Source organism: Labeo rohita, chromosome 13 (genome assembly GCF_022985175.1).
Source record: "Labeo rohita strain BAU-BD-2019 chromosome 13, IGBB_LRoh.1.0, whole genome shotgun sequence".
Classification (NCBI taxonomy): domain Eukaryota; kingdom Metazoa; phylum Chordata; class Actinopteri; order Cypriniformes; family Cyprinidae; genus Labeo; species Labeo rohita.
In genome coordinates this window covers 674,977-694,309 of record NC_066881.1, presented here as the reverse complement: position 1 = coordinate 694,309, position 19,333 = coordinate 674,977, and the positions used below count along the sequence as shown (strand labels likewise).

The window sequence follows — 19,333 nt, the reverse complement described above, 5'->3', positions numbered from 1 at the left end:
CTTTGTTTTAGAATCCGAGTGCCACGGGGAGCCGGTGCGGGACTTCTACCAGGTCCAGCGTGGTTACGCCATCTGTCAGACCACACGTATGGTGTCGTGGGTGGAGTGCAGCGGTACCTGCGACACCGGCTCCTGCTGCGCCAGTCAAAGGATGAAACGCAGGAAATACACTTTCGAGTGCAGCGATGGCACATCCTTCAGTGAGGAGGTTGAAAAGACCATCAAGTGTGGCTGCGTGGGGTGCATGTAGAACACAACCACTAGCATCACCACCTCATCACAGTCTGACAGAACCGCAGAAAGAGCCATCACAAAAAGTCAACAGAAATAGATATCATCTTTCATTGGGTATACAGAGACATACCCCCCCCCCGCCCCCCCACTACCACCCCAAAACCCAACCCCCCACCCTTTCTATTTCCACCACAGCCTGAAATTTTAACCCCTTTTTGTCCTTTCGTAAGGTCTCAGAAAGGTAAAATGACACCAACTCTGCTGAGAGGAAGGCGAGCGAGGTGGCCCCTGGCTTGTTTCAGCCCAAAAGCAGGACAGTAGTCACGTATTCGAAGAAAATGATGGTCTTTTTGACTCTCTCTGCAGTGCAGGACGTGTATTTGAGCACATAAGGCTCCGTAATGGTGATGGAAGGAACATCCACATTTCCACCATGCCTGAAAAGAACTATATGTATGATATATCTGTGTGGAAGAGTACATCCTCGGAGACATGCTGGTAAAATAAAACGTGCGAAACAAGATGTGCATGGAACGTCATGCTCTCTTAGCAGATATTTCCAGTCATTTTGTGTTACGGGTGGCACACAGGACTCTTCCATGTGTCCCTGCCCCAGATCCACTGCAAATATGACATCATTAATAAACTACACGGGGGCCAAAAATACCCAGCAGCCTTCCATGCAAACGTGCGAAGAGCTCTGCGACGCTCCTGGTGCCATAACATAGAGTTCCGTTGTCGGAGGGGAGCTTCTTCACAACATGGCGACTTTCGATAGATGGAGATAGCTGATGAAAACGAAAGTCAAGCAAAAGGATCCATTCGATCTATTCCATATAGTGTTTGTCATTCCATTACCTCAAACAGAGAACTCTACAGAATGTAAGGGAGAGCCGAAATCAAGCGCTAGATAGATCTCATCACACCGTTTCCTAAGATGCATGCTCATTGTCATGTGACGTCTGGATTGTGGTTAATATTAGTACTGCTGAGCAGAAAATAGAACATCGCTTATCCAAACACTGCTAAATATGCAACGCCACTGCAGTTTTTATATTGGTCAGTGTTGAAACTGTTAGAGGGGTACAATATGACTATGGGTTATGACCACAACACTGTACACACCTCTTAGAAGTGACGATTCTCCCATCTCCCGCTGACGCGACGTTAACAATTTCCCAGATTCCACCACGTTCTCTTTTTGATTCCTACAGTATTACCTCTGCAAGCTACTGCGTTCATGAAGGTTTGTTGCAAATTGCCGTGAACATCGTCCTAGAATTAAAACACAAATAAGTGCAGTTTGGCTTATTTCATTTAATTTTGGTGGGTGTTTGTTTTCGCTTTGATTTCCTTTTCCTAACTCCCTAGACCTTCACTTTATACAGAAAAGCTTAACAGATTCTAATATATATTTGTATTTCATTTTGGTATAGTATTTTTATATGTTAAAGAATAAATTTGTGTTTTCGGGATTTTACTATCAAACGGCAGTGTGAAATTTGGTGACTTCTGGTGTTTTATTCGGTCATTTAATTCACTTTGCTTATACAGGCTACAGTGGTTTGAAACTGGCCAAAAGCATAGATAACTATTAGCCTTATTGTAATAGGATCCAGTGTCGATTGTTTTGGAAGGGTTTTTTTTAATAATATTGTAAATGTTGTCTTCCATGTGAATACCACATTTAATTCATTTAAAATATCTTTGTGATTGATTTTGTAATTATTTATTTTAAGGCCTTTCCAGATAGAAAGCTGAAATTTCATTTACGAGTATGCTGATTTTGAGTTGTGAGTAAAGCCAAGAGGAAAAAAGAGGTCATTGAGATAAGGCATTTAATAAGGGTAGTTAGCATCCAGTCCTCGTATTAAAGAGCGAGTCAATAGCCCCAGCCGCTACTAGCGTGCAGACCAAAAGAAACTACCCGCTTACTACTTGAGAACGACTCGCAGTAATCTAACCCTCCATACATTCATTGTACCACATAGTTGGTTTCTCCAGAATGTCAAGCTGTTTTGTTACACTTTTGTGGATACTTATTGCTCTTATTGTACATTGAGGTACTGGGAACGAAAGTTCATGTCAATGTCATCGCTTCAGTGCTGACGAATCATTGGAAAGGGTTACAGACTTCTTCTGTAGATTTCATGGGTCTGAGCTAACCTTGTGCCAGTCACAACCATCGCATCATGAACTCAAGAAACTTTATTGTGAAAGATACTGTCGCTGTTGCATATAGAACATTTAAGAGCTCTTGCTGTTTATTCTTCTGATGTTACGTTGATAGTTACATTGACTAACTGCAGTTACTCCGAATGTAAGTAGCGCCACCAAAATGTTTACTGAACTTCCTCCTTTTTCATTCATTAAAATGTGTGATTATACAAGTGTCTATGTCTGCTTTATCAAAACCACATAAATGTTTAAGCAGCAAAATACTTGGTTGTCACCCATAAAGCAAAACTGAATTATGATCAGGCCAGCTCAAAAACTCTTGAACACGACGATGGGGAAAAGCTATTGAACGATCTAACTCCACAATTCAGTACTATACAGTTCACAGTCTTTGTAATGCATTTCAGCAGTGCACTTCTAACATTTATAAAGATTCTCTGAATTGTCTTCTCACAGACTTTAAGTAGGGCAGCTACAAGAACACCCCAACATTTGAAAATACATCAAGGACTGACAAAAGACAAAATGCATAAAACTCAAACCTACTCAAAAGTCAGTTTACTTGTTTTTTTTTTTTCCACAATGTTTCCTACTTGCACAACTCACAAACCGTATAAATGGGGTATGGTCTTCAGTCCTGGTGACGGTTACGTAAACTGCATTATATAATGCTTCAAAAAAGTCAAACAATACATTCTAATACATAATCTTATATATTACAAACAATCCAATTATGAAATGGAGTAAACGGAAAGAAAAAAACAAAAACACAACATACATAGAATCCCTTACGGTTATCTCCAGCTAACCAAATCCCTAAATAATGGAGTAGAAAACCTGTGATCTTGCATAGTTTTCTCTGTAAAACTGAATCATTAATACAGCTGTTTAAGAAGACTTGAGACCATAATGCACCATAATTTCTCTTCTCTATTTGACAAACAAAAGTGGTAGAAACTTGTGCATACAGTATGTTCCTACGTACATCACCCTCTGAAAGGAGGAACAAAACTGTATATTAGTAGACTGAAAATAATAACTACTACATATTTAAACTTTAGTCCTCTAAAAGAGAAAATGACATTTTAATAATAACACAAGAAATTAAAAAGCTATTGAAAAACACAGAATAGCTGTGATGTCATGAAGAAGTTTGGGACAATATTTTCCATCTATGTGCAAACAGAATGAGGATTTATTGAGGCAACCTCAATCACTTATAAATACAGATAAGAAAAAAGGCACATTATTCAGGTTACAAAGCCACTTTAATTAGCTAAAATTAATTGTTTTAGAAGTGTGGATCATTCCTTAAATAATATCTGGTTCAATATTCCAAGCTATTGTACGAATAAGCTATACAATGCAACGGTCAAACAAACAAAAGAGTTATTGTGTTATTTAGAACCCATATTTTAAAAGCCCCATTAATGGGAATCAGAACCTTTATTTAAAATACTTGGTTGTTTTTACATTAATGGCTCTGTCAAGAACAAGAAATGTCTTTTTTCCCCATAACAAACACATTTCTTTAAGCATAATTGGAAAAAGTTTGACAATGAAAAGAACGAACTCTGGAAAAATTCTTTGTTCGAACTACCTAACACAGACAAATCTCTCTCAGACGACAATAAATTCAAAGCTCTGAAAATGTACTGCCAAGCTTAAAAAAATAGCTTCAAAAATATTTTTTGAAAAGCATCAGCACCCCCTGTTCTTATGAAACATTTCTACATGAGTCTCTAGTACCTGTACACATTTCTCATGGTTTTGAGGTCCTAGTACGTTTTGAGGGAGTGACCAGCGGTTCCAAGCCTCGCTTTGTGGAGGATTTGGGAGATCCAGTCTGTGAAGGGGTGCCTTCCATCTTTCTTTGTGACCTAGTTAACACTTGGTCTTCCAAAGTCAGAGGTTTAACGTCAACATCTGAAGACTGCGACTCTAAATTACTAGGACCTTTCTGAAATACCGGTTTCTTTGTGTCAACTTTAGTTAGACTTGCTTTCATTTGCTGTGCTTTACTGGTTCCAGTTTTGATCAGTGTCCGTTTTTTACTCAAGGTGTTTGGCCGACGGCTTTTATCAAGAGCACCGATGGCTTTTGTCATTCTTTTGAGTGCCTGCAACCTCTTTGGAGAGGCACCGTCTTTGTGACACGGGTTCCTTTTCAAAGCCCGTTGTTTGAGGGCAGAGTTTGTTTTTGCTGTCTTGGTCAGAGATGAGATCCTCTGAACCACAGACTTTGACGCTTTACGCGTCGTCAGTTTTTGTTTGTTGGCTTTCTTTGGAAGTATTGCCGCCTTCAAACGAGCACCTTTGAAGGTTTTCTCTTTGCATTTCTTGTTTTGCTGAACCTGAAGCTTCTCACGCATGTTGGAATATTTCCGAAGAATTCTAGCGCTCGCTGGATTTTTCGCACTGCCTGCGGTCACAGCGAGGCTCTCGGGAGCCTGCGCCTGCGCCGCTCCGGCAAGACTCTGTGCCTTCGTGCAGATTCGTGTGGCGGTTGTCGGTTCGTGCTTTTCTTTACTCCTCATCGCAGAAATACCCTGACCTAATGCTTTTGAGAGTAGCCTTTGATTCTTGGGGTTATTCTTCACCGGTGACGCAATAGCAAACTTTTTCAGGTGCTTCTTCAACCGCTCGGCCTGGAGGCTCGGAAATATCCCGTGAGAGGAACCTGCTCCCGCTGCCGAAGTGTGAAAACACAACTGCGTTTCAGAAGGAAGTCTGGTGTTCACCTTCTTAACGATTACAAGCGATTTGGTTTCAGTTGACTGCAGGAACCACCTGCAGATACTGGGCAAGTCAAAGGGCTTCATGAATAGCATTTGCACAGCAGTTAGCTTCTGCTGTTCGAGTGGCCTTGACTTGCGTGCTCTGCGTTTGCTTTTCCAGATTTCTTTAAGCCTGTCTGCCTTGTTTTTGGGTTTTGGTGCAGGCTGACCCTCCTTGTCCAATGGAACCCAACTTTTGTGCATTTTATCAAACTTTGAATTTAAATTTGAAATCAACTGCTGGTGTTCTTCACCCCTTAGCGCCTCCAAAAATTTCGGGGGGCTGCAAACAACAGGTTCAGTTGCCTTAAGACTAGCTATGCGGAAGGATTCGTCTGGCAAATTCAACGAGCCTCTTAACTGGGCCTCCACCTGGGCCTTCTGATTGTGGATTTTAAGTTTTGAACTCAAGAGGCTCTCTTCAGCTTCTCCACTTGAAGATGTTGAAACCCTCTGTTGTTTCAGAGGACGTTTGTTTCTACTAGGGGTTGGTGTTGTTGTTGTTGTTGTGCCACACAACTTCTCAGTATTAGATACATTCCCTCTTCTCAGCGACATGCGCCCAGGGCTCTCTGATGCATCTACGACAGCAGATTTGTTGTTACGGGGCTGTTCTGCAATTAAACTGGCACTGCTTCTTAAGGGCATGTGCCCATTGGCCTCAGGTTTTCTACAGGTAGCACCAGAGTGTGAACTGACAGGTTGTTCACTTTTAACAGAACTTTTAACAGGAGAATCTTTAGTAACAGTCGGTTTAACTGAGCTAACAGTTCTGCTTCGAAGAGGCATATGTGTTACTGCCTCAGAAGATGTACTCAAATCTCTGTTAGTTGCCTGCTCGCTTCTTAAAGGCGTCTGCCCTTGCTTCTCTGAATGGCCTTCTGTCGGACTGATTGACTTGCTACTTGAAGGCCCTTCAGTGTTACTTCTGCTTCTCAAAAGCATATTTTCAGAGCTTGGTGAGGACTCTTTGCTGGGTGAACAGGGTCCACTAACTGATAGCTCAGCAGTACTACTTTTATTTCTAAGTGGCATTCGTTCAGTGCTTTCAGAGGCTTCACTTTTCAGTTTGTTATGTTTTCCACTCTCTGTGGTAGAGGTGGTGCTTACAGTCTCTGGAAGAACCTCAGGTGACAAAACACTTGGCAAATCATTATTATTCACTTGGACGCCTGGACTCGCATGATTATCTCTCCCAACAGTTGTTGCGGTTCTTGATTTTGGTCTCGTTTGGACCGCGTGATCCACAACCAGACCGTTACAAGGTTTGGCAGCAGGAAGCTCCTGTGCCGTTTCAAGAATGTCTACAGCTTTCAAATCAGGCTCCTGCTCAGTATGCACATTTGTTTCAGTAGAATGCGCCTTTGGGCTTTTATCATTGGCATGATCAACAGGATCAGAAGCACCACACTTCACAGACTCTTTCGTTACGTCAACACTGGCTTTTGAACTTCTACTACGCAAGCATCTGTCTGAGGACACTGGGTGCTTTGCATTCAAAACTTTTGAAGAATGCACATCCGTATCCTTCCCTTGACATTTCACGAGCGGTTGTACAGAAGAGACTTCAGTCAGCACAGAATCTCCTTGATTCCTCACTGGTAGCTCGGAAGAGTTTGCCGTTTGGAGATTACCTTCAGTGTCAAGCACACCTTGCCCCTGAGCACCTCCGTCCTCCTCACTGTTCGCCTTTATTTCGGATGCCTCCGACTGTTCCTGGACATCTGCTGCAGTCTCGACTTCCGTGGGCTTCTTTAGGTGTCTCTCATTTCTCTGTTCCACATTGACTTCATCAGTAGAGCACTCTTTGGCCATGTTAGGTGATGGAGGGATCGGCGATGGCTCCATAGATTTATCCTCCTCAGCTTTATTTTCAGGACCACACACCACCTCTTCTGGCATGGGCCCCATTTGGGAGCCACATCCTTCTTTCTGTACAACAAGCTCTGTTGTTTCTGTGTTTTCTTCTACCATGTTCATGTGTTTTTCCTGCACTACTGCATTCAGAGTACAACTGAGAGCTTCTGAGAGCAAATCTGGTTGCACGGTTAATTCGCTCTGTTTTCCTGACGGTTCACTCAAAATGTGGCTATTACTTTCAGATTTACCTGTCTGACTGGTTTCAACCATCAGATCCAGACTAGTTACTTTTACAACATCTCCTGGCATTTCATTCTCTGCTATCTGCTCCGATGATAATTTTGGAATAACATTTTTCATGCAGTCTCCTGCAAAAGGCGTGTTTACTAGAGGAACACTGCCAGACGCAGAAAGGACCTGCTTCGGAATCACTAAGGTGTGCAAGTCTGTCATATGAGCTGGATAATTCCCACTGGAAACCCCTATAGATTTACGAGCTAGTGTACGGACGGTTTTTACTTCCAAGTACTCTTCCACATATTTGTGTCCTCTGGTGCTCTTCCGGGCATTTTGACGTGGATGCAGACGACTACGAGATTGAGGCTGACATTCCGTTATTGATTTTCTTATAAACACTAGGTCACAGTGGCTATCAGGATCATTTATGAGACAACTTAAAGAGCCATTACTTTGCCTAAGGCAAGAACCTCTTCTGCTTTTCCTCGCTGTTCTTGGGGATATTGGTGAAACAATATTTATTGTCTTTTGAACTGTGGAGGTATTTACAACTACGTCTTCGCTTGCAAAAGAGCACTTCTGTGTGCGTTTTGATAAATCTGCGTGGTCAGACTCCGCAGTGCAAGTTGGCAAGCATTGCTCAGGACTGCATAGACACTTCTTCACAGAATTGCTACTTGAAATTTGTTGAACGCTTGAACCTAACACCAGATTATCAGCAGTTGTCTCTGTCACGACAAGAGATTTTGGTGGAGAGCTTCCACACTCAGCACCTGTTTCACAAGATGAAGATGACAAAACTTCCATCTTGTCAAGCTCTACTAGTTTTTCAGTCATTACATGTGCCATACTGGAAACATCAGCCTTTAAAGCCTCTGCGGTTGGCTTTTGACTGGTCCTGACAACAGATGAGTCTTGAGTCTTGCTAATGCTCACAGCAGCATCCACAGAGCATGTTCTCGCAGACCACTGAATCTCAGACCTGGTTTCAAATGATGCATAACTGCAGCTGGTTGTCGCCTGCTTCTCAGACAAATCTGCAGTGAGTGCTTGGAAATGGTTGGAAGGAGCCAAGGTATTGACTTCGCTTTGTAAGAAGCCTAATGCATCAACTATTTGGCGTTGGTGATGAAAACACAGCTTTGCTGTGAACTCTTCCAAAGTGGTCACAGACTGTAGATCTTTTACTTCAGCAAGACTCAGGTCGATGGAGTCCCTGAAAGACAGGCAAAAAAATTTGATGCGTAAAGACACGACTCAACTCGGTAATACTAAAATGTATGTTTGTACGTGAAAGGCAAATAATACATATAAACCTGGTGGAAAGAGACTGTATATATCCTGATCTACCTTTTGACCGAATTTGTAGCTGGGCTGACATGAGAGTTCCTTGAAGATGTATGACCTTTGTTCAAATTCTTCTTAGTCGAAAGGTCAAGAACTCCATCTAAAAAGACACAAATCATTCAAAACCAAGACAAACCTATTTCCTTTTCAACTATAGGGCTTTATATATCTAAAATGCTATACTATACCTTGCTCAAAGTCCTCCACTTTGACCTTTCTCAGAGAGAGGTCCAGCGGGGCATCTTGGTCCACCATGATGAACTTTTTCTGAGCAGAAGCAACAGAGTCTATTTTGACAGCAGGAGATGAAGTGACACAGCTAGGTTTCACAAGGCTTTGGTCCTTTTTTCCATTGTTCTGAAGCGCGTCCTGAGAGCTGTTTTTTCTTGAGGTATAGTATGAAGCCAACTCATTAATCATCTGCTGCACGATACCACAAGCCACCACGGGGATGTGCGGATCTGGGATTTTTGGCGTGTATTCTGTTGACAGTTCAATTAGACATGTTGTTAAAATAAAGCAAACCATTCAGCAACAAAAAAGTTTGATAAACATTACAGTTGATAAGGACTTAACCTGTATAAAAATGGGAAACTTTGATAGGAACAGACTAGAAAGAACAATTCAGGATTGCGGTAAATAAAACGTTATTATACACACGAATGTCTGACTGCGTGCCGGTATACTCACCTTTCCTGTGTAAGACTGCATCCAGGAATTCTTCCGCTTGCCGCTCAAGTCTGCTGATATGAGATGGATCCTTCCCCAGCAAAGGCTTTCCTCCACTTTCCACAATTTGTTTGTTGAGTGCAACTACATGTTCCTGTTCATGAGGGAAATGCAAAGAGAATAAAGGGTGGAAGTGTGTGCTTAAACACACTTTTAGGAGACACACATGCAACTTAAAATGTATTCAAAACCATGGAAAAGAAATTAACACTTAAAATGCTATCACTGAAAGCACTGTATCCACTGAACACATGACTTAAATCAATAGCATAGCTAGTGCAAGAAAAACAGATACCTAAAGTACAAAAAAAGATCAAAATGGTCCTTCCAAGGTGTCTTGACATATCAGGAAAAGGGGGGAAAGTGTAAATGAACAAAAAAAAAAACTACCTTCACTTTTTCTCGTCTTAAGCAGCAGTAAAGACAATTTTCATCAAAGGACCAATTTGACACACTTGCAGGCTTACAATCTGTGGATCCAAAAGAAGAGGCAAAATTCAACTGTGTGTGCAAGAAAGGGAACTTGGAGAAAAAAAAAGAAAAAAAAAAAAAACAACACTACCAGCTTTACAAACTAACTAACTGCCCATTTTGGTTAGCGTGACTTTGTCAAAGTAAAATGGAAATGGTCAATCAAAAGCCTCCAGTGTAATCGATTTTTATTCCAATCCTCCAGTGCCACCACCAACTCAGAGAGGACATAGTTTTGCTTGTATCTCTGAGCCCTTTGGTCTAGTAACATTGGGCCTCCTTCATGAAACTTGCGTAAATATATGAGTAAATTCTAAGTAATCTGCGCGTAAAACAGACCATCCCGAAAAAACTCTCCTCGCTTGTGCACGCTCATTCACTATTAGCATAATCCCCGCCTATGAGCTACGCAAATTGCGTGTCCAGGAATGCAGTGGAATATTCTGGTCTACTTTCTCGGGTTTGGCTCCAGTATAATGCATAAATGCAAAAAAGACTAATAGGCCACATGCCTAACAATAAATATTCAATAAAGTGTGTCCACCAAGGAGTTTTTAGCCAGTTGAAAATATGTCTGGCGCTCTTCTTAAAATGACCAGCTGGTGGTGCTTGAAACACCTTGGTGACAGCATTTTTCCAGCTGAGACGCTTTAGTTGCTATGATTTGGAATAGGCTGTGCACGGCAGCAACGTATTACTAGTATCTCATTTGAAAGAACTCTACTTAATATAAAAAAGCAGTAACCAGTAATATTTACTTTATTGTTTAATTTAGGCAGGCGTTGTACAAGTAGGATGGCTGGTTGACATCTGTCCAGCCCGTCCTCTATTTACTGCTGGGTAAATAGTGACAGTGACGAGCGCTGTGCTTTACAGTTATCAACACAGCTACCCAAAAAAAAAAAAAAAAAAAAAACATCCGAAAGAGGACAAGGGCAAATGAACTTGTAATTATTGTGGCAGTGCATCAAAATTCAGTGTCATCAGTTTGTCTACTTCTACGCGTGTATGTTTATTTCTCTGCTCGAGGGCGCCCTCTGGCATCCAGTATTAATGAAACCCATCCTATTTATTATAGACATATAATAATCCACACTTTTTCCAGTGTACAGAGGTTTACAGAAGTATTTTGTTGTTAATTAGATCCCAAAAAAAACAAAAAAACAAAAAACAAACAAAACACACTCCGATGTGGCAAGCTATCAAAACCAAACTGAACCGAACCGAAAACCGTGGTTAAAAACCGAGGTCTAACTGTATTGTTGCATCCCTACCGTTTACACATGGTATAGAGCAGGTGTACATTTCGTTCGTACCAACTAACATTTTGAAAACACGAACATTTTCATGAATTCAAAAATTTACGTCAGAACGACTTTACGAACGATTTCGTTTCATGAATGAGGCCCATTATTTTTGTGCTCCAGCTCTCTGATCACACCCAGTTGACTGGACCAGATGTTTTGAATTTGCCATGTTGATCATCCAACTAGGGAAGAACATTCAACTAACAGATCTTTACATTTCTCTTTGAAGTTTTGTCCAGTCTTCACCAAATGGAGCCTTTTCAAATTTCTAGGGTTGTCAGAAGTCATCATAGTGAACTTTTACAGTGGTGTATGGAAACAAAAATAATTTTATGCATTTTCATTTGCCCCAATAGCAAAAGAAAAAAACAAAAAGTGATAGCATTTCTGTGACCTTACAAAAGAAGAATAAAATACTGAGAGACTGATTATGGTCAGAAGATAAATAGATGTCAAATCCTTGAGCTGTCGTATTAGAAATTCTTATGTGGCAGCATGAACTAGTTTTCTGCCATTTAATGCCAAGGTAATACAAACTAAAGTGCAGTGTTAGAAATGTATTCTCTTTTTTTAATTAATATGTTAAAAAAAAAAATAAAAATCTCTAGATTAATGATGTTCATAACTTCAGAAACACATCACAGTCTGTGTAAAGGGTGCATTTAGTTTTTGTGATCTTTATGATCTGATGTCAAGTTTGGTGACACTGCTACCCACTAGTCAGGGGGAAAATGGCAATGTTTTTCAGTTTTTCAAATACCATTTTTATTTACCTCTAATATAAACACATGCACAGAAGTGTTCAACCCTGCTCCTGGGGACCCACCGTCCTGCAGAGTTCAGCTGCAACCCTAATCAAACATACCTGAACCAATTTAGCTTTTCAGGATCACCTGCAAAAAACACGGACAGCTGCGCTGAAGCAGATTGGAAATAAACTTTGCAGGACGGTGGTTGCCCAGGAGGCCCTCTGCATTTGTATACTTGATAAATGCGTATGCCATGAATGTACATAGCGATTAACTGTTCATTCATGGTATCTGTTTATCAGCATGTGTTCTCCTTGGCAACTGAAACAATGACAATGGCCAGCAGCTATGGTTGGGGATTTAGAGTCATTTCAGAGAATTACATTTCTGAATCAGTTCAAAAGGTTTTTTGTTCAGTGACGCTTTCAGCAAGTTACAACACTGCAGCAGTAGGTGATGACCACTGAATGTCTTTTTATGTACTTTAACTACTCTGATCCTCGCTTACTTCTGATTATCGCTTCTAGAAAGACAGTAGCACTGGGCAGTATGTAGGCTTTGTAAATTATACTGATTTATTTTAGAGAGGTGTGGGGTAAAAAAATAAAAATAAATAAATAAATAAAATTTGCATCAATATAAATGCAAAAATAAAGCAGGATACAGAGTGAGCCGCTGCGTAAAAAGTGCATTATCCAAGTTGTTTTAGACAAAAGATGGTGTCAAACAGATGGAGTACAATGAGAGCCCAATATTCCTGGCAATAATTTGTTTAACCCTTTTTTTTTTTTTGCTGCATATAATGTGCAGTCTTGCCTATGAGTTTCTTCCACCATTTACAACAGGACCATAAACTGCAGTACGAAGAGTGTGTTAAAGCCATGTCTTCTGCCACTTCGTAAAAAAAACACCAAAGATATACATTTTGTATCAGCATTCAGCCTAAAAATACTGAGATAACATTTTTTAGTCCATGTCGCTCAGCCCAAAACACAGCTGGTGTAAGACTAGTCAACTCCAATAAAAATATAAAACTAAAAATTAATTTTAGAAAACGTATACACATCCATGGGCAATCACAGAGACATTCTCAAAAGAGCACCGAAACCCAAAGTCATCATGGAAATCATCATCACAGATCACACACAGAACCTGATGTTTTAATGACGACGAATGAGGATTAGAAATGTTCACAAAGATAACTATAAAACTATAAAAATGTTTAGCTATTTTAATTCCACATTTGTGACACAAAATGCATAGGAAATACATTTTAGTATAGAAATTAGAAAACCCGGGTGAAAATAAAATGCACTTCCAATAATGTACTTACTCCATTTTCACACGCTAATGTTGTACTTGATAAACACTCAACTGTGCTATTTTGGGACACCATGAATATGAACTAAACTGTGCTTTTAAAACACTATCTCTGTATTATAAAAGTGCATGTACGTTAAAAGAACATTTTAGTTCATATTCATGGCGTCCCAAAATAGTACAGTTGAGTACACTTAGACCTTAAGTTCATCTTAACAAATACCGAAGAAAAATTTTAGTATATTAAGCACAAAAATTCTGTGTGAAAATAAAGCATTCAGCACATTGCTGAAGTGCACTTTTTTCCACCTGGGAAGTTCAAAAATAAAAACATACATACATACATACATAAACTGTTACGTACAAGATTAAAAATGTTATACTTCATCGAAATGTTTCTTAATTAAAATCTGTATAATACGTGCATATGTCATTTGATTTTGACAGCACTGAAAAAGCATCGCACACCTCTCCCAATTTCATGATTGAATAACCTTTGAGGCCATACTGAAACTCCTTTTTGTGACTATAAAACTTGTTTCTAAATGCATGGATGGTCCACATATGACTGAATTCCTAAGATGACTTTGAGCAGCTGTACAGGCAAAATTACGCTGATGTTAAGTTTTCACAAACCGACCACAAATTCTACTTTATTTTGAGATGGACATTGAGTAATGATTGCAGTTCATTAATCAAGTGCGCTGATGTTTCAGTAACCACTCTACAGGATTCAGACAGTACATTCAGTAACAAAAACACTGTGTTTGTTTCTCATGAGGACAGACTCATAGGAGGATAAGCATGCCTTCATATCAATTCCATTCTTGTGATTCTTATTATTTCTTAGCCAAAATATGCTTTCTTATTCTGTTGCTCTTGAGACTTAATGCTGAGATTAGGCCTAACCACAGAGGAAATGACCAGGGGTGCATTTCCAAAAAGCGTTGTTGGCTAACTATGGTCGCAAAAACGGAACTTGCGACCACAGTTGCTTTAGGGAAACGCGCCCCAGAACAACCTACAAATCTACCGTCCACAGCATTAAAAAAAAAAAAAAGGCTGATGCTGATCAGAAAAACACAACTCATTTTTTTTTTTTTTGCACCATGCAAATAAAAGACGCATGTGCTGCCAATGATTCTAAATAGAGGTAGACTCCACATTTAGAAGAAAAACTGTACATCTGTCTGACACATCTAGAGATGGAGGGGGAAAAACAAAAGGATAATGCCTTAAAGTAACATTCCTCTCTCCTCTTTAAATTTGCTCCTGCTAAATGGACAAATGGTTCTCTGTAGCAATTTTAACACCACACCACAAATACTGGAACTATCTGACCATTTAAATAAAAAATTAAGTTAAATATGCTAATTGTTACTGTTAATAATAATTGGATAAATAACACATTTAATATTACCAGATTTTTTTTTGCTTTTATTTTCTTCATTTGTAAGCCACTTTTGATTAAATTTACGGAAATATTAATTTAAATGGGTCAAGTGAAAAGAAACTTTTATACTCCAAGATTTTATGCACAGACCTATTCAGAAATAGATTTTTCACTGTTGTGTGTGTGTGTGTTTGTCTTAAGACTTAATCTGCAGGTTTAGTCACATTTGTTTTTTTTTTATTTTAGCAAGATTTTATAGTGAAATACTGGTTCTTTGGACAAAACTACTTCACACCATGCACTGAATCGGTGAATGTGATTCGCTGCACGTCACAGTTTTGGCTTGCCATATCACTCTGAATTACATGAAACGGTCTGTGTGACTGAGTGGAGGACTTACTGTCCGATGCAAGAGGTTTCAACATTGCTAAAACATACTATGATGAACATTTAATATCTTATTACATATCGCTGCAATAAGTCAAGGGCAGGGTTGGGAAGTGACAGAGATACGCATCTAAAATACAAATGATGAGGTGTGAAAACAGAATTAAAATGGTTGATCTGTAATTACAGTAACATTCAAAAATGTCTTTCTTTTTAAATGTCTGGAACTCTAAATGTTTAGCCTAAGCTCTGTAAAGTTGTATGGCTTCTAATTGGCAAGTTTTTCCATCATCTGGAAAAAATTGTTCTGAGAGTGACTCCAATGACACTTCCAACAATATAACGATGGACAGGACTCGATTTTGTTAATCATAAAACGACCGTATTGTCAGATAGATATTGTTTGTTAATTTCTGCAATCATTTGATATTGAGATACACACGGCATCAGAGAACAGACGTTGGTGTAGGGCTATAATTCAATATCAATTTATATCACAATCAGAGGTTGCGTTAGACTTTAACATTGTCCGTCATTTTGACGGCAGGGTCGTAAAAATTCCGTCATAATCTATTATCACCCGTCATTTTAATTTTCATATTTTAATTATAATAACACATTTAATTGCTTTTATTTTTGTTCAAATTTTGTATTTTTAATCATGAACCTACAGATTCTAATTTTAATAAACCAATATCGATTCTTAAATTCTAATTGATCTTGGTCTATGCTGTTTTTTAACTTGATGAATGAACAGTATATAGCGTGCCTCCCTCTGTGCTTTATTTTTTGACATGAAAAAGTCTCAGTTCAAATTCAATCCATTTCATTGGAAATTCAAGCAGTACGTTTTGGTGCCCTTTTTTTATGTGGTGTGATAGATCGATGTAACTAAAGTGGGTTACTCGCCTGTGCATAATCAAACGCATAGCAAAAGATTTGTGACAGTTTCGTTTTTGTTCTGGATCCATCAATGACGGACAATTTTCAGTTAACGTGACCTCTGATCGCATTTTTTTCCAATAACGGTGATATGATTTTTAAAAACATTTAAGATATTTCACTATACTAATGTTTCCTATACACTGATTTACTTGTGGCAATTGAAATCAATGCGGGTGTTTTATATGAATGTATCTTTGTAGGGAAGCTCTTATCTTTGTTTTCATAGAAGTTTTGATGCCATTTTCATTTTCTCTGATAAAGTAGTGTTCACGAGCACAGCTCTGCTTTAGTTACAGCCATTATTGGGAAAAACACACATTTTACTGCTGAATGTGAATGTGCATTTTCAATAAGCCTGCAACATGTTTTTGTTGTAGCTCACTGTTTTTTTTCTGTTTTCTGCTGCAACTCGGAGCACTTTTCATATTATTTATCCATTGCTGAAGCGCTTTTGTTTCAATCTTTAACAATAATCTGCTTATGTTACAGAAGGTTTTTTTTTTTTCAGAAGTTTGTAGGTACAGACATCTGTTGTGGGTGTTCTTGGCAGTTTTTCTGAGGCTTTTTTTTAATTTTTAAATAATGTTTATACTGATATCGGAAGTATGTCGTATCAACCGAAATTAAGAAATATATTGTGATATAAAGTTTGGCCACCACGTCCAGCCCTACATTGCTGTGTGGGAGCGGGTATATTTATTGCTTCTGATTAAATGATAAACGCTGCAACATTACATAACAAAAATATAATAACTGTCCATTTCCGTTGGCAGGAAAATGTGGATCGCTGACAGACTCTAAAACACTTCCTGTTGAGAGTCTTCTTAAAAACTTGCAGGATAAAACCATTATCTAGTGATAGCAAATGCAAAGTAAAACATGTTTGATAATGGAGACATTACATGAATGTGGTTCACAACGTTAAAGAATAAAACATGTTATCTTCTCCTCTACTGTAATGGCACAGTGATCAATGACGTGATTTTGAGCAAGTATTTTTGAGGCACTTTGTTTTCCGATGAGCTTCCTCATTTAAACACAATCTTCATATTTATCAACCACCCCACAAACACACTTCCGTTTACTGCCTTCGCTTAGAGTAAACTTCATGTCTTTGTGTCCGTTTCTGAACTAATGGATCATCATCTCAGAGAAACGTACCTTTTAAAGCACTGAGATCCCGCAGAACTTGTGTTTCACTAAACACTTCAGAGATATTGTAAAGACCTATTAAAAGAAAACAACAAAAAAAAAAGAGATGCATTCATGTAATTTCTTATAGTCTGACAGACTTAAAAACAAATGTTAATTAGCAACACAAGTTAATACTGATCAAGAATAAAAACAGAGCAATACGAACACATGTACAACAAGAAATTAATGCAATTGTTTGTAGTGACAGAAGACGGAGGAGCGCAAACTTCAGATCTCTTTCACGCAAAGCATTGCAAATGCCATTAAATGTTGATCGTGCATAATGAGTCCACAAGAACAGACAGACAGCGATAAATTAGTGCAGTTCCTTGGAACGAGTGGAAAAATGAAAGCAAAATTCAGAGTTCTTTAAGGCACAAAAATAAAATTCACCCTATTTTCTAAATGCACGTCACTGATCTTATTGGGAACGATTCAGTCATGCACATTTTGTTTTTTCCTGAGCTCATAACCTTTAATCAAAATGTCACAAATGGATCTTCTGGCGAAATGACCTACTTCTCTCTGGCGGCCTATGCAGAGTTTCTCCAATATAATGCCGTTCAAAATAGTAGTAATAACACTAGTAATAAACTCCCCTTCTCAATCGACTGCAAGCTTGCGTACATTGAGAACAACAGCCACATCTGAACATACAATCAACAACTGATCCATAGACCATAAAACAAACCTAATCCCAAAGCCTAAATGCATGTTATTAATTTATTATTTGTAAATGCACAATTAGACCGTAACAAGTACACGGCACAATAAAGTGTATCTTTTCTTTCTTTTATGATAATCTAACACACTTGGATGCGTGTCACAACACGTTCTGTCACTACTCGCATTTAATAATGGCTTCAATAGCAGCTGGCATTTGTTTGACCAACCGTTGGCAATAAACCTTAGGAGAAATGATGGAGGCACACTGAGAGGAACCCCACATAATCATCAGTTATTCTCAAGAGATCATGATCGTTCCTCTAAAAAGAGCTGAGCGTGAATCCGTCTGTGTATGATGGCTCCTGACATCTGTCAGATGGTGGCAGGTCATGCGACCCATCAGTAGTTTATGGTTTACCATGATCTACAAACACGAATAACGGTACACTTTAAGGCAAATCGAGTCCTAACTCATTGCATCAGGCTGTGTATTTCATTTTCACACCATCATTTCTACACATTACTGTTGCTATTGAAAGTAAATGAAATTGCTTACCGATTGTAGCTCAGTATTCTGCTGTCAAATGCAGCTCTAGCAATTCTGATGATTGTTACTTACTGTTTTTACCTCATTGCAAGCATTTCAAAAGGTCAAATGTTTCGGAACTCCCCAAACAAGCAAAGTGTCAGGATTCTTACAAGGTGACTCACTCGCACACTTGGTGTGGGAGCCCTGATCTGCATTAAAGCCTGATTGAGGAGTTTTTAATTGAGTGTGCCAGATCTGAAGCGGCATCCAGACAGACAGACGTCATTCAACACGTGACCATTTAACGCAGGACCTTACAAACGCCTCAGATTACCTTACTTTGTGCTTCTTATCCTGAAGCTCCACCAACCAACGCAACGACAAGCCTATGTGGTGAATAAAGACACACAAACAGGTGTCTGACTGCACACAACAGTCCTGACACTCGGTCGCTCATCTGTCAATCACACTCAGGCTGAACTGCACGTGAACGCGCATTAAAAAAAACAACTTTCAGACGGACGCGAGCGCGCACAGATCTAACAGTACACGTAACTCTGTATGAATTGCGATATGTTGACGAGAAACAGACCGAATGCAGCACAGGTTGGTGATAAATCATCGCGCATGAGCTGTATTGCTCGATGAATGAAAGGCAGAGATGAAGGAGGGTTTATCCGATCCTGACGCTTAGCGTTAGCATGCTAACTGCAGGAATTAGTGCTTACATTTCTATTAAACTATCGTGAACAAAGAACGAAAATGCCCCGCAGAGTTTTTCTGCATAGCGTGCTGCTCTTACCCACACTGCGAATGAGTTCAGAGCTCCAACTATCCGCGTCCCGGCGAATAATAAAGCCCTCATTCGTGCAGAACCGCTTCGTGCACGAACTCGCCATTTTCTACTACTGTGAGTGAACACGGGAACGCGCACGTTTGCTGATAGCGCGACCACGTATCGCTTCGGCATGAGACGTCATGGCGTGCTTGTTTTCTCTTTCTGCGGGTGGA

General features: G+C 39.4%; 2 protein-coding genes across 6 annotated transcripts in view; one reads left to right on the top strand and one right to left on the bottom strand.

The window, feature by feature from the left end:
* Positions 1 to 2,617, top strand: part of slit1a (slit homolog 1a (Drosophila)) — an 89,716-nt gene extending 87,099 nt beyond the window's left edge. For both annotated transcript variants that reach the window (XM_051125524.1, XM_051125523.1), the window contains one exon: positions 12 to 2,617. In XM_051125524.1, coding sequence (XP_050981481.1) covers positions 12 to 250 — 239 coding nt within the window. In that variant the 3' untranslated portion in view covers positions 251 to 2,617. The remainder of the gene's footprint in view (positions 1 to 11) is intronic.
* A 968-nt stretch (positions 2,618 to 3,585) lies between these two features.
* Positions 3,586 to 19,257, bottom strand: wu:fc17b08 (uncharacterized). 4 transcript variants are annotated; one of them, XM_051125519.1, is made up of 7 exons: positions 19,125 to 19,257; positions 17,095 to 17,160; positions 9,752 to 9,831; positions 9,323 to 9,455; positions 8,821 to 9,114; positions 8,636 to 8,732; positions 3,586 to 8,501 (listed from the first exon to the last, which is right to left on the bottom strand). In XM_051125519.1, the coding sequence occupies exons 1-7, from the start codon at positions 19,219 to 19,221 to the stop codon at positions 4,175 to 4,177; spliced, it is 5,094 nt and encodes a 1,697-aa protein (XP_050981476.1). In that variant the 5' UTR covers positions 19,222 to 19,257; the 3' UTR covers positions 3,586 to 4,174. The 4 variants fall into 4 exon arrangements, with proteins under 4 accessions (XP_050981476.1, XP_050981478.1, XP_050981477.1 ...); XM_051125521.1 differs by lacking the exon at positions 9,752 to 9,831 and having other exon boundaries at positions 19,125 to 19,195; XM_051125520.1 differs by lacking the exons at positions 9,752 to 9,831; positions 19,125 to 19,257 and adding an exon at positions 18,657 to 19,107.
* Between the last annotated feature and the right edge of the window lie 76 nt (positions 19,258 to 19,333).